This window comes from Ornithodoros turicata, chromosome 2, assembly GCF_037126465.1.
Source record: "Ornithodoros turicata isolate Travis chromosome 2, ASM3712646v1, whole genome shotgun sequence".
NCBI classification, from domain to species: domain Eukaryota; kingdom Metazoa; phylum Arthropoda; class Arachnida; order Ixodida; family Argasidae; genus Ornithodoros; species Ornithodoros turicata.
Window position 1 is genome coordinate 58293884 of NC_088202.1, and position 14751 is coordinate 58308634.

At 44.8% G+C, this 14751-nt stretch overlaps 2 protein-coding genes across 2 annotated transcripts; one reads left to right on the plus strand and one right to left on the minus strand.

Moving 5' to 3' along the window:
* The first annotated feature begins 6061 nt into the window (after positions 1-6061).
* LOC135383554 (uncharacterized) lies at positions 6062-8166 on the plus strand. The gene is made up of 6 exons (XM_064612968.1): positions 6062-6076; positions 6440-6609; positions 6680-6836; positions 6915-7041; positions 7098-7238; positions 7300-8166. Exons 1-6 carry the CDS (start codon positions 6063-6065, stop codon positions 8134-8136), a joined length of 1446 nt encoding a protein of 481 aa, XP_064469038.1. The 5' UTR covers position 6062; the 3' UTR covers positions 8137-8166.
* An 814-nt stretch (positions 8167-8980) lies between these two features.
* LOC135384686 (uncharacterized) lies at positions 8981-10391 on the minus strand. The gene is made up of 5 exons (XM_064613875.1): positions 10093-10391; positions 9903-9999; positions 9652-9830; positions 9390-9566; positions 8981-8988 (listed from the first exon to the last, which is right to left on the minus strand). The coding sequence occupies exons 1-5, from the start codon at positions 10274-10276 to the stop codon at positions 8981-8983; spliced, it is 645 nt and encodes a 214-aa protein (XP_064469945.1). The 5' UTR covers positions 10277-10391.
* Positions 10392-14751: the final 4360 nt, after the last annotated feature.

The following is a 14751-nucleotide window of genomic DNA, read 5'->3' on the forward strand; positions in this document are numbered from 1 at the left end:
TGCTGATAAAATATCATAGCATTGTTAAGTCACCATGACCATGAGTTGCCTTGAGTCGAGAGTCACCTCGGAATTCAGTGGACGCACCACGCGCTTATTTCCCAGTGGGAGTGATAGCCCCACCCTTTTCACATCTCAATCCTTTTAGAGGACCATAAACTACCACAAAAGAATGGGAGCAGCAGGCGCCCTAGGGGCCAGCCACCCTGTTCCGGCACCCGATCGAGCTCATGTACTGCCATGTACTGCTCATGTACATACTCATGTACATACTCATGTACTGCTGGGAGCCACGAATACCATGCAGCAACCGGTAGTGAAAGAAAATACGAAAGTTATGTTTCTCCTCTTTTTTTTTTTCTTAAAAACAAACAAACGATAGCTTTCCGAAATTATTGCGAAAGAGTTACGATTCTGAGGGCAACTAGTTCTCGTAAATATACACTGTTATTCGAAATGGTGTTAAAAGGGTGAAAATGGTAGATTTCCCATTTGTACACTTTTCAAGTCAGATTTACTCTTCACAAAAGGAGAAAAATGATACTTTTCCCCTTCGTTTGAGAGGAAAGCGTGTATAGGAGGTGTACGAATCTCCCGGAGAAGTGGTAACGTGTGCATTTTACTCCTTGTTACACCTTCACTCTTCGACCGCTGCGTGCCTTGCGCTTTCCTCCGCGTTTAGGACACGTAGCTTCCAAAATTTTTAAACCTCTAAACGCACTGGATCTCAAATGCACATCTCCGAGATGACATAAAGTAGGCGCACTGTCTCTCTCATGAATCGTCGTCATCAGAAACACAACCAAATTATTTCTGAACATTTGATTTGATTCTGTCGCAGTCCTGTGCCCTCACGAAATTTCTCCGTGCGCGTCGGCTTGGAGTTTGGCGAACGCATGGGATAGCTCCTGAATATCCCTGTCAATTATCATTAATTTGACTAAGTTAGACACGCTCTTCACATTGGTGGGGTAAAAGAGTGACCTTTACTAGATACATTTCCGACTTAAGCTCGCAAAAATTTACATAATTAAACTTACGTTACATGACATTCACATGAGGAGGTGGCAAAAACCCAGTAAGAACAAATGCCATTGACCGCATGACCCTAGGTCGTGTAGTTTTTTTATTATAATTCAATGACACGTTTTCTGGGACACCCTGTATACGGTTGCACACATATATGCTTGTAAGTTTTCACTGCGACGAGAGGATGAAGATCATGTATGTGAAGCTCAGAGTTATCAAGAAATGGTACTTCCTGGAAGGGTTGTTTGGGCACAATTTATTTGGTACTAGGTCCGCATACAAAACCGTGAGAGATGCCCGTGAATACGATAAGGCTTAACAAAAGCGGTACATAGTCATAAGCTGTGTTCGGTGGAGTCAATTCAGGGAATTATTTACCATTTTCAGGCTACATACCATCTTGACTGGTAATGAGAGGTGTCACTGTGACTGAAATACAGGTGAGGTCATGTTGCGTTACGGATCCTTCCTTTGTTTTTGTGGTGAGTCGCTTACGACGTACGCCTATTTGTTCTGCAATTCCGTCGTGGAAATTGGCCGCTGGACGTGCAAACGCTGGAAGACACGCTTTCAACGAAATGGTGCACCGAGGCGTCATGATATTAATGTGTCGGAACTTGCAGTGTCGCTTCTGTAGGTACTCTGACTTTTCGGTTTTGCATTTCTTTTTGCTGTGCGTGGATGATAGATATGGACACTGCGATACTAATGGCCAAGCCGGCTTGGATTCGAATTTGGACGTATGTACGATTTCACCCTCTGTACCTGTTTAGTGACTCTATGGATAATCAATGTGTGTTGCAGATCACATTTGTTCTGGTACCAAACTTACGATTTGCACTTCTCTCGTTTGGTATATCATGCGTCCTACAGAACTCTATCGCGGGAGTCTATCTATTACAGACTAGGAGGAGTATACGCTTACTCCTTCTAGAAGTGGTACAAAAAACTCTAGAGCGTTTCGGTATGGGACAAGCCGCTTACTCCTATACTGGAGCCAATGTATACCACCACATGTTACAAGTTACCTTTCCAGCAACAAGTTATTTCTAACTAAGTTGTTTCCGAAGTCTGGGGAATCACAGCCAGTGGTAGGATTCGAACCCACCACCTTCTTGTCTACAGTACAACCTTAGACCTTTCCACCAACGAGAGGATGCTTTTATACACTCAGCCATGCCATTGGTGCGATGACGTTGCCCCTTTGATGAAACTCCCCAATCACCATCCTTAAAGGTCAGATATGCCGATTTTGAAGTGCCGCAGAACTGAGCGATGCTCGCGCTGTGTGTTCGTTAGCGAAGACTGAATATGTGTGCGAAATATCTTGGTCTAACCGTTTGTAGTTTTTTAGAAAACATTTTTTGTAGTTCTCAAGTCCGCCCGTCAGACCGTCGGTAAACCCTGCGCACTGGCGCACCGACGTCACAGCTCTCGGTTTATCCGTCTTTGGCTTGGCATGAACTCTTCGCTTGGCCGCTTGGCTTCTTTCTTTTCGTCCTCTGTGCATCGTACATAAGCGAACAGCTGTTATGTTATTGCTAAGCCGGACACAAAGCATGTGAATATTTTTTTGGAACGGCGTCGTTTGGAAAGTGCACTTCCTTGTTCTGACCTTGCCTTTTATGGGCTGGAGCGATATGATACGTGATATCCCACGGCGAAGTTGTCGAAGATGCAACGGTGCTACGCTGTTAGAACAATTCATCGGAGCATTCAAGTGTTACGTATTATAAGCTGCCAAAAGACCCAGCAGTGCGAAGCTCTTGGCTGACAGTGGTGCCTGCTAATTTCCACTGCAAGGATTTCGTCCACGAATGTTATCATAGGTTACGCGCGACTCCAGAGGCAATTTGGAATCTCGGCACGAAATCGTCTGATGAAAATCTGAGGTGCCCGACGCACAACATTTTGAACGTGCCACGGAGGATCAAGGCAAAAAAAACGAGAGCAAAAAAGGTAAGTCGAGGTTCAGATATAAGAAATAGCAAGCTTAATGAATCGATTGTGCAGCTGTCCTACTGCGCTTACTCTGATATAACCACGATTAACAACACAATAGTATTGATAATCTAACTTCTGAACTATCATAGGTGCACGCTGAAGGCGGAAATGAAGCAGGATCTGGCTTGCATCTGGCGCATGAAGAAATTGCTGACACGTTAGTTGCAGTCTACCTCCACCAACAGGTATGACAATGTGATGTTATAATTTGAGTATTCACCTATGTTCAACTTTTCATGTGCGCTCGTATGCAGACATCTTGACACCACTTTTAAATCTGCCCTCAAAGTTAAGAACCTGTGCTTTCAGGGTGGAAAACAAAGGTCGCCATTCCGATTGGCTGCTATCTCCCAGTTCAAGCACTTTTGCTGTCTGGAGACTGGTTCCTGTGGATGGGGTGTTACAAGCTTCACTGTCTGATATAGAAGGTACGTGAGATTAGTTCAGTTAATTTGTCTTTTGCACATTTTTGTTACTGTTAGCTGGATTACTGTTGGACATGCAATCCTTTCTGACACGCAGAAGCTGATGTCGCCTCTGATAACGTTTTAGAATTTTCAGTGTCATCAACGTCCATTGAGGAAGGTGCCTTTACTATCTGTGAATCCTTAATTGAAGAATAGCCCAGAATTCATGTTAACATTGTCTACTCTTATTAATTCACTGTCTCTATTCTGAGAGCTAAGAAAAATGGAATCTATTTATTTGTCACAGCTTCACACTGGATGTGGTACTGTATTGACATGTAAGCTGAAATACCTGGATTCTACAATAATTGTGTTGAACTTGGTGTATTACCGTGGGCACTGCCACATTCATTACATTTTTAGTGGGTCCGGTGCACAAATACTGTGTGCATACTGCATACATACATACTGTTCGATAGGCAAAAATACCTGAGCAGTGTTGTGTAGTCTTTTTACCCAAAGTTCATACTCTTACTGCAAAGTCACAGTACGTAGAACAGCAATGTGCAGGTATGCTGCGATAGAGATTCACAACAGAAAGAAGACTGTTGAGAGCATCTAAATTTTAATGAGACGAGACTTTTGTGCACAAAGCTGCTCTTGTTAATGTCTAACATGAAGTTACAAAATCTCAGAATATATAATACATGTTGTAATGTAGAGAGCGAGGGTTGGTACAGACATAAAAATAATTATACAATCATATATAATAAAATAAAAAGGGGGTACAACTCCCCCCTCAACTCAACTCGACAACTCAATAACTCTACTTCTTCTCTACCTTGCAACATGTCTTATATATTCTGGAATTTTGTAACTTGATGTTAGACCTCAAGAAGTACAGCCTTCTGTGCGAAAGTCTTCTTTCTGTTGTGCACAATCGTTATAAAGTAAATGACTATCCATTTCTTGTCATTAAATGCTTTTTCTTTTTTTTCTGCAGTGATGAGGAACCATAAGGACACATGTCAGAAAGGGAGTCTCTTTGGGATGACAAACCCTCATCATCTCATGAGGAGACGAATGGTTCATGTTCTCAAGCACATCGAAACTTCAACAAATAATTCATGAAAAAGCCAGTCAGTGCTAGCACCAGGAATTGAACGTGGACTGTCCTGCTACCCGTCAGAGCTGTTACATTTCAGGCACTCATTGACTTTTGGTGAATTTCTTGTTGACTTTGTCCCAAGGTGGAGCTCGCCACAGCTTATTTGCCTATCTGTTAATGTTGAGGCGTGTGTTGCGTTTTCCTCTTTGTGTGTTCCAGACTCGAATAATTTGGATCAGGTCAGGTACGTTTCATTTAGACATGGCAAACATAAAGTGGTGTTTCTCAACACAACTTTGCAGTGGCCTTCATGCATTACTGCTACGGCCATTAAGCGTGAATGGAAAGCTGCACATTGTGCATGATGTAAAACCCCAAGACTAGGGAACACAAAGGGACAGACACAAACACGTCCCTTTGTGTTCCCTAGTCTCGGGGTTTTACATCATGCATCATCTTCACCAGCTCGCTTGCTTCCTAGCCATTTTTTCTGCACATCATGTTCACTCTACTTTTATCTTGTGCTATGTAATCTTGTTCAAGTTCTGTCAAACGAGCGTGTAATGCTATACAAAAATTCAGTACACTCTTTATGCGGGTTGAATCGTAGCGCATGAATGCAGGATGGAAACTGTCTTGTTACGGCAAGTGTTTATGTATTGTACATTTAACTACTAATTTTATTGGCTAGCTTTCGCCGGCGTATCATGTCAAGCCACGTTATATTAATTTGGAACATGTTCTTCTTAGTAGCCAGAGCAGTGAGAACATAGCCCGTGTGTGTTTGTCTTTTCCACCGCAGCCCTTGGGTTTCCTCCCTGATGGCTACACATGTCAGGGATAGGTTTCAGAACCGGTAGTTCCATCCAAGTGTGGATTGCTTTCCAAGGGATCATCACGCTTGCAGATGAAACATATGGTTTAAATTATTTGCAGGACAGGAATTGCGTAGCTTCACACAAATACTACTACTACGACGTAAGAGTGGTTTCAAATCTAGCTTTTTTGTTTTCCTGACATTATCGCACAAGATGTAGTATCCACTATGATCATTTATATGGGGGCATGTACAGTGCAATCAACAGATGCTATTTACAAATCTGTGTTTCCATAGTGAAACACAGGCAGCCAAGGACGGACTTTTGATGCCCTCGAGAAACATGACAGCACATTTCAGGGACTCTGGATGCTGCCTGAATTTCCAGAACACAGAGCTCACGGCAGCAGTTAAACAACAAGTGGTTAGAGAAATCCAAGACAGTTGCATGTGTAGGCAGTCCGCTGTTGGATTTGCTTCTGTCCGAGATACCTAATCTCAAAGGGGACGCACAGGCTCACTCAAGATGATACTAGGGCTGCCTGTGAAATATAATAAGGAGAGGGGAAGATATATAACCCTTTTTTCTTGTCTGTTATTCTATTGGTTAAATAGGTGAATGTAGAGTTTCGAAATCTGTAGGCAACCCTGTGCTCCACCGCTTCCGGTTCGAAATTCTCACCGCCGCGGCATGGCTATGGCTGCAGGAAGGTGAGTAATCTTTAAAAAAAGAATAATAAAGAAAAGAACGATGTTTAAATGGCGCACGGGACAGTCAACAGCGGAAATTTATAACTGCTCCCAGTAAAAGTGGCAGCACCGCAGCTTTTTTGGGCACAGCACTGCAGTCGTGAACGGCTGTGTGTGCTTGGGCGTAGCGTGAACGCAGTTATTTGACTGATGTATGTGTGTATAAGCGATCAAGAGGGACATGACTAGTTCGTTTGCAGTGATATAATAGCCACCCAGCCATGTTCGCACATTCAATGCGGTTGAGCTCGGCTGAAAGCGTCCCGATGCGCACATCGGTGTTTTGTGTAACAGTTGGTTCAAGTTTACCGCTTTTCTGCACAGCTTTTTGCAAGTGGTGAAGTACAAGGAGTTATCCTACACAGACTGTGCAGACCTGTGGCCACGGATAACATACGACGACATTAATGAATATTTCATTAATAAGCTTGGCCACGATAAGAGGAAGATGGAGGCCTACAAGTCAATGGAAGCGTACCACTATGTTAAAAGCGGCGAGTGCTACTTCTTAGCGTTTCCAGGTTTCTGGGAAGAGTGGATATTAATAAGGTTGCTAACCAACAGGTAAAGTACACAACATCACCATAGCCACTGTCAACAACAAAGTAGTGCTGAGAGGGGTTGTCAGCCCCTCACAACGATCGGGCATGGTGTACACATGCTGGGTTGCTGCAGAACATGATGGGGAGATTGTGGATGCATCTTGCTCTTGTATGGCTGGGTAAGCTGGTGTAACACAGTATAGCAAGCGTTTCTTTATTAATCATGTTGTTACATAAAATATCCTGTATACTTTCAGGTTGGGTGAAGTGTGCAGTCACTGTGCTGCGATATGCTTCACTGTTGAGGCAACACACAGAGACAACTCGCAGCTGCCAGCACCTACAGATCTCCCATGCCAGTGGCTGGCACCACGCCTGAAACAGGTATTGACATTAACTTAAACAGGTTGCACATCCTACAGTGATTTTTACTCAACTAGATTCCACCTCAGCAAGCGCGGCAGCTAGACTATAGGCGACCTCGATGGTGGTCAGCAAAACGAAATCGTAATGCTACTGAAGATTCCACCATAGAATTTCCAGACGATAAGTTCGAAGCTTTTGTGTCACAAGTACGAACAGTAAGTGACCAAATTTCTGAGCCCACCCTATTTTTGGTCTAATAACTGCCTCAACGTTTAGGTCGCACCAGAGGCACGGCTGTTCACACTCATTGATATCAACCAAGCAGCCGCTACGCAACCAAGCACGCAGACTCAGGCCAGTGGCGATTTCATCATTTCGCCTACAAGTCCCTTGAGCTCACTCAACATATGCGTCGAGCTAGACAATATTAAAATATCAAGAAGAGATGCGGAAGAAATAGAAAAACTCACGAGACTACAGCGGAAGAGTCCAGCCTGGTTTGCACACAGAAAAGGCAGGATAACAGCATCAATATTCAAGGACGTATGTGCATCCAAACAGGTCAAAGTGTCATCGCTGCTGCAAAAAATTTTTTGTTCCCAAAACATTAGAAGTCCTGCCATTTATTATGGTATTGAAAACGAAGCAAGGGCAAAAGACTCCCTATTTGCTCTGTTGTCACAGCATCATGCCAATGGAAGGATAGAAGATTGTGGGCTCATGATCAGCCCGAGGTACCCTTATTTGGGATGCAGCCCAGACGGAGTATACTACTGCGACTGCCACGAACCAGCACTGGTTGAAGTAAAGTGCCTATACACAATGAGAGACGCTGACCCAACAACACTCGCTGAAAATGGACAGAACCAAAAGGATTTTTGCCTAACAAGGGATGGAACCCTAAAGCAAAGTCACAGATATTACTACCAGGTACAAGCCCAACTGCACTTGAACCTTGTGGACAGCAAGCGTTGCTACTTTTTCCTTTTTGTGGAACGTGGTGGACACCTTGTGGAGGTTGAGCGCGACGAAGAGTTTATGATGTGCCATGAAAGCAGTGTGAGAGCTTTCTTCACCGACATTGTGCTCCCACGACTAGTTAGTGGGTTTTAAGTCATAGTAAAACAGTGTACAGCCAAATCATTTCACTGCTAATCATTTACTTGCAAGATCTTACCTGTAACTTGCCTGCTTATTTGCTTACCTGCATTCTTGATCCACACGGAGATGGTCACCTGTAACGACAACCTAATTTGCTCTTATCAGTGGCCGTGTGAGGTTGGTTAACCCTGCCACAACAGTAAGGATACTGTCGAAATATGGAACAAGTGTGTGTGGGACATGGCCTGTCATGATACGCCACTTCTTCAAATTTCCAATAGCTCGTTCCACAATAATCCTACAGGAGGATATCCTTCTGGATGTTGTGACCTCGTGATGTGGTAACTGCTCTTTGTTCCTTGTTGATGCAGGTGTGATTAGGCGAGCTCCTCTTTGAAAAAATGCCTCGTGGAGCTGGAAGCCCCTGTCAGCAAGGACTTGATCGCCCTCTCTGATTACATCAAGTAGTCCTGTAAAAAGTAGAACCATTGTTTACCAGAGTAAAACCCACCGTGGGTGTCACAGTGACATCGAGGCTATGTCAGGGAGAAACTGTTTACCACTGTCTAGAGTTAGCTGCCTGTCTGATATCCGTCCCCCGTAAACTTTGGAAATGAGTGTTACTGCTCCGTGAGGGTTGACGCACACTAGAAATTTCAGTGTGCTGGTCTGTTTATAATTACTCCAGACCTCTTGTTGAGTTTTCATATTTAGTGGCCTACAAAGAAAGCCAACCATCACAGAGTTTATCAACATTACTTCGCATGATGCCCAATAATATCAGCTCCAATAACACAAGTATACACCAAAATTGTGTAAACAAATTTTTAAAAATTGGTAAAGAATGATACCCTGCTCACTCACCTGGAAACAGGAATCTCTGAGCAGTCAATTATGGCTCTTAGGTTTGGAAAATGTTCACGTTCCTTTTCTGTCAACCAGCTCTGTGCAACACGTGGCTCAGGGAAAACAATGAGCCGTTTACAGAGGGAAGCCACTGTTCTGAGCCAACATTTAAAAATACTGCTAGCAGTGTGCTCGGATACTCCAAACCTGAACGCAAGGTCTTTGAATGTCGTCCCTATACGGAGCTTTATAAGAAATAAAAGAAGCTGCTGAGAGTGCGTCAGGCATTTTGAGCTGTCACGAATTACAGGTGAGACGGTGGTAAGTACAGCAAAGAAGACCGGTTTCGATAGACCTGAAAAGTTGCAGAGGGATTTCTTTTTACTGTGCTACACCTGTCTTGCATAAGTGGCACGTACCTGTGTAGAACAATGCTTGATCATCATTCATGTGCTCTACATCAAACTGTGCATTCAATTTCCTAGTTAGAGTTGCAACTCTCTCCTGTAGAGTACTGACTGTCCCCCGCAGTACCTCGTTCTCTTCTTGCAAGCAGGAACAACTTGCACACAAGGCGAGTGCGTCTGTCTGGACAGCTGATGACAAAAAAAGAAAGAAAAAAACTGTCGCAATCAAACAGGTGGAAACTTCGCTGTCGTTTAACAGGTTGAAGGCCCAAACCTTTAGCCTGAGTCAATGCGATGTCGCCCATGTTATCGTCGATACTGGTATCGTCGGTACATGCAGTATTGCCATAATCAGTGCCCAGAATCCCTACTTCGGCTTCCCCATCGAGCCTGGGATGCTGCTGAGCAGCTGCAGCTTCTCGCTTATGCATTATGCGCATGTGGCGTTCATAACTGTACAACAAGACATGACACTTCATAAAGTGGACTACACAGAACAGATGAAAAAGTTACCATTAAGCTTACCGCTTAGCTTTTCGTTCAGCCCGGGTCTCGGACTCTCTATCGTGTCGGAACACTGATGGCACGTAATCCACATGCGACGGATCATCGCTTCGCATCCCTGCATAATAACGGAAGATTTCACGCTTTACTTGCGTGCATCACACCCAATGCGCTCCGATTTAAAGTGCTTCAAAAATTGAGAAAAACCTACTTGTCACGAAGTGCATCTCACAGATGCGCGCGCCTACACCAGGCATCCACAGACGGCCGCCGGCTTTTTTTCGGTTTATGGCTACAGCCCAGCGCATTCGTCTTGCTTTCTCCCATGGAACCCGAAACATTTTATGTCCCTTGACAGACGAGTTAGAGCACCCGTATGCAGAACATCCGACCATAGTGAGACAAGGGAACGAGATGAACACAGACGCGATACATGCGCATTGCCAAATCTCGAACCGGAAGTACTGAGTCACGTGGGATGAACTGGCTCGCTACGTCACTGCCGGCGAAAACGACATCCACCTATTGTCATTTGCATAGCATCATATATGTGTCTATATTCCAGAGTCTGCTAATAAAGATATCAGTTGAGAGCTAGTGTTGCATTGTAGATGTCTCATCCTGTCCTTGGCTGCATGTGCTCCACTATGGCCATGCTTGCTATTGCAGAAACAGAAAACAAAAAAGACCATAGAAAAACACGAAAAGAGCGACCTAAAAAGCTACCTGTTCTAGTGGTCACATGGAGGCAATGCAATAAGGTAACATGTTCCATTCATGAACTGTGCATAGTAGTACATATCACAACGGTAACAGATTATTCAGATTTTTCTTGAAGTACTTTGTTTTTTTTAGCTTTGTTTGCACAGTCTATTATTGGAGCTTTATGTGATTCCCCTCTTGAGATACTTTAAGATTGCTGATGCTGTGCAGTTAATTTTGAAACTGTACCGGAAAAGTTAAAGGGGCACAATGATGGTAGAGTCTAGCATTGCTTTTTGTCACTTCACATATATTCGCTGTTATTCGTGTGCACATGTAGGAATAGGAAGGTAGAGCATGCGCATAAAAAATTTCGTATGCAGCCACATATATGGTTCAGAAGATTAATTAGATGATGTCCAAGCATATATAATTGTGCTTCATGTGCAATGGTTATGCTAACGCATTGCTTCCATGAAGTCTTTTTATTTATTTTTTTATAAATTCTTTTTATACATTTTATTTTTTACGTTATACAAATTTTATATTACTTATTGTATACTTATTTTTTATAAATTTTATAAATTAAAAACTCAAGTTACATGGCCCCTGTAAGAGTGCCCTTTGCAAATGGTTTGGTAACGTGTCTCTAACTGTAAAGGTAAGAGGCAATCGAGAATGCTGCAGACAGGGATGCAGCTTACATATTGCTTATCATTTCCTACATGATAAATATTAAATACAAAGTGATTTGTACAATAATTCCTGAGCACGGAATTAATTCCGAGGCTGGCCAGTGATGTCACCCAGGACGACAAGTCACATAATTGCCTCTAACACTTTTACACCCCATGTGCTGAGTTGTGAATTGAAACAGCACTCTACAGAAGGATAAGGTGCACCTGATTTCTAGGATCTATGCTATGCCCTAACTCTTCACACCCCACATTTCTAAAAACACCATTTCTAAGTGGCAGTATGTGCTGTGGTACTTCTTTTGCGTCTGCATAGTGTGCAACCACATGGCTCCTGGAGCTTTCGTGTGCATGTTTTTGTACTACGGTGCTCATTACAAACAATATCCAGATGTTAGACATAAAATGCAGTAGTTTGTAGCGTGCCACACAACGCAGCGTGATATGGGAGCGTGTGATTCAAAGAAAGCTTCTGGAAAATGCACAAAATCACACAAAAAGTTTAAAATGTGGTTTGTATTTCGTTTTACGTCTCTCGTCGTTACATACATCATCGACGGGGTTGCACATTGATAAATCGTACGTAAAAGTTGTCTCATAGCAGTACGCGGTTTCTCAAATACATAGCACAATTTTTTTCCTGCAAGAATAAAACGCTGCCGGCATTTTCTTGCTAAAACGGCTGTCGAAACGTCAGTCTCTACAATGGGCTAGTGCTGCAAAGCGGCTACCTCAGACGCGACTTGATACAAATTGTACGTGCTCACAAAACACAAACGACGAATTCCAGTCACAACATCGCACATAGGTTGGTTCGCGAATGAGTTCGCAGCTGCTGCACTGTCTACTTATCGCGGAACGGTGGAACCCGGCTGCCCGCCATCTTCAAGCACAGATACGTGAAGCCACGAGAAACCGTAGCTGGAATCCACTGACAAGTACGAAGACGCGTACACGTCACAATGCCCGTTCGGGTGCATCTACGTCATAAAAATGGCTGCGCCCATGTGTGTTTCGAAATGAATTATCTATTTTTTTTACATGGTACTGTACCGAACTGAGAGAACGAAGGTGCATTTTGGGGAGAGCTGGATGTGGCTTTTCAGAATATCACAACCGTTTCGACTATTTGGGATATCGGCAGAGCTGACCTTTAAAGTTAACGTTGTTGTTCCCCTTCCCCTTCGTGACTTCTTCTCTCTTCCGAATATATGCTGATTGTTTACACAATTAATATCGTATTTTCTGGTTCCGAGTTAGTCTTGTGTTTATTGTTAGTCTTGTGTTTATCCGAGTGTCTTGTGTTTATTCCCTCCGTTTTTCGCTCACGCAGCAGGAACGTTCTCTTCAGTTAGTTTTCACACCAGCTGGCTCGCCTCATCTACCTTACTTCAACGCTGGATAACAAAGTGGAAACAGAAACTCTCACAAATTGAGCTCCACAACCAGCGAGCGCGATCTACAGAAGAAAAAAAAAAGGGGAAGTAATATAATATCCGCTAGGTTTCGGCTCAAAGAGGTGACATTTAACGTCTCTCGAAATTCGGCCTCATCTGTCAAGCGGTCCACCAGGAGTCACCATGCAAAATATTTTCGCTCTGCGGTGCCTTATAGCTGTGCAGTCGTATTCACCGAAACCAGTCCCAGAAAGCAGCCGAAGACGGCCGGCCCAATTCTCGCGTTACGTATTGGAGACACCGTGCCTCGTTTCTTTGTTTTTTTCTTCGCAACTCACGCGACGGTGATACATGTTTGGGCTGTGCCGCTTTGCGTCACTGGTCACGTGAGGGGAGTAGCATACGTCACGACGTCCTCTTGTTCTGCGATGCACTCTATTCACGAGGAGAATGATTTTTCAAAGGTGTGCGGAACCGAGCCCTCGCGCTCGCTCTGTAGGTCACCTGCGCTCATCGTTCTTTCGCAGGAACTCGTTTTATTCGTTGGCGAACACTCTGCACCGAACAGCGAAAACAAATTTGGGGGTCACCTCAGTGCTCCTGTAACGCTTGAAGGCAGGTATAATTAAGCACACCAGCGGCATTGCTGAGCGGGTTAAGGCGTACCGCTCGTACCGCTCGTAGCCAAGTTCCTGCTGAAGAGTGGGAGGTGGAGGGTTCGAATCCTACCACCGACTGTGCTGTGTGAGGTTTTCCTTGGGTTTTCCGAAGACTAGGCACAGTTACCTTTGAAGTCGGCCCAGGACGCATACTGACCCCCCGTCTCCCACTTCTTCCCGCTGTCCTCTCTCCATATGTCCACATCTGCACGCCACTCATAGCCACAGTTGCTTCGCGGCGCTAACACGGATTAAAAGAACATTAAACACCAGTTCAGAGTGTTACGATCAATATACTGCTCGCGACACGGTTGTCTGACATCGCATGTCGGTAGTTCTCCAGCCCATATTTCCTTGGCGGCCCTAGTTCAGTTGTCTCGCAACGTAAACACCCAATTATTATTAATATCTTGGCAGCCTTAGAAATTTTGTTTCAATACTGTAGTTAGAGGTGGACCATATACTGGACGTGTTTATTACCACCTGAAGACAGACTTTCAAGCTGCCGCATGAAACTTCATCCACCGAAGCGGAACTGACAGCCATCTATGAAGCGCTCAACGCCATATCCGGTTCACAGGCCGACTCGTGGTCCATCTTCACGGACAGCAAGTCAGCATTGGAGACCTTGGCGTCGTACCGGTGCAGTGCTATTTGCGATCTCCGCACGTTTGTAATCGCCAGATACAACGAGCTCTTGGCTTCCGGCCACAGCGTACGGCTCCAGTGGGTACCTAGTCACGTCGGGTTGCCCGGAAATACCCGTGCCGACATTGCTGCGAAACGTGCCCATACCACGGCTGCCTTGAGTCTCAGCATACCGCTTTCAATGTCTGCCTGCCTGCTCCAGATACGTCGCTTGCGCTCTCGCTGTGTCCAAGATTTCACAGAACGTGCCATCTCGCCCAATACATTTCTGCACTCCATCGACCCAAACATGCAATACGTCCCTCCCCCAAACATCACGAGGAGGGAGGCGTCCGTTATCCACCGTCTTCGGTTAAGCGTGGCTCGAACGCCAACACGGCTCTTCCAACTCAACACGCTTGACACCCCTACATGTGCAGCCTGCTCTACCGAGGGCACCACTTCCCACCTACTCCTCCACTGTCGCCTGTTCGCCGCTCCCCGTGCCACTCTGATGGAGCGGCTAGCTGTCCTAGGGCTCAGGGAGGTCATGCTGGCAACGCTACTGGGCCCTCTGCAACGCCCCATTCAGTGGCGCGTCGGAAGGGAACTCGTACGCTTCCTTACCGACACAGGGCTCGCGCTGAGCCTGTGACTGCGCCTCTTCTTTCGCTCTTTCCGATTTGTCTTTCTTTTTTCTTCTTTCTCTTTATTTTTCCTTTCCTCCCTTTTCCTTTTTGTAAGCGGGAATAGCAAGTCGGCTGCTGGAGCCACGCTAACCTTTCCCCTC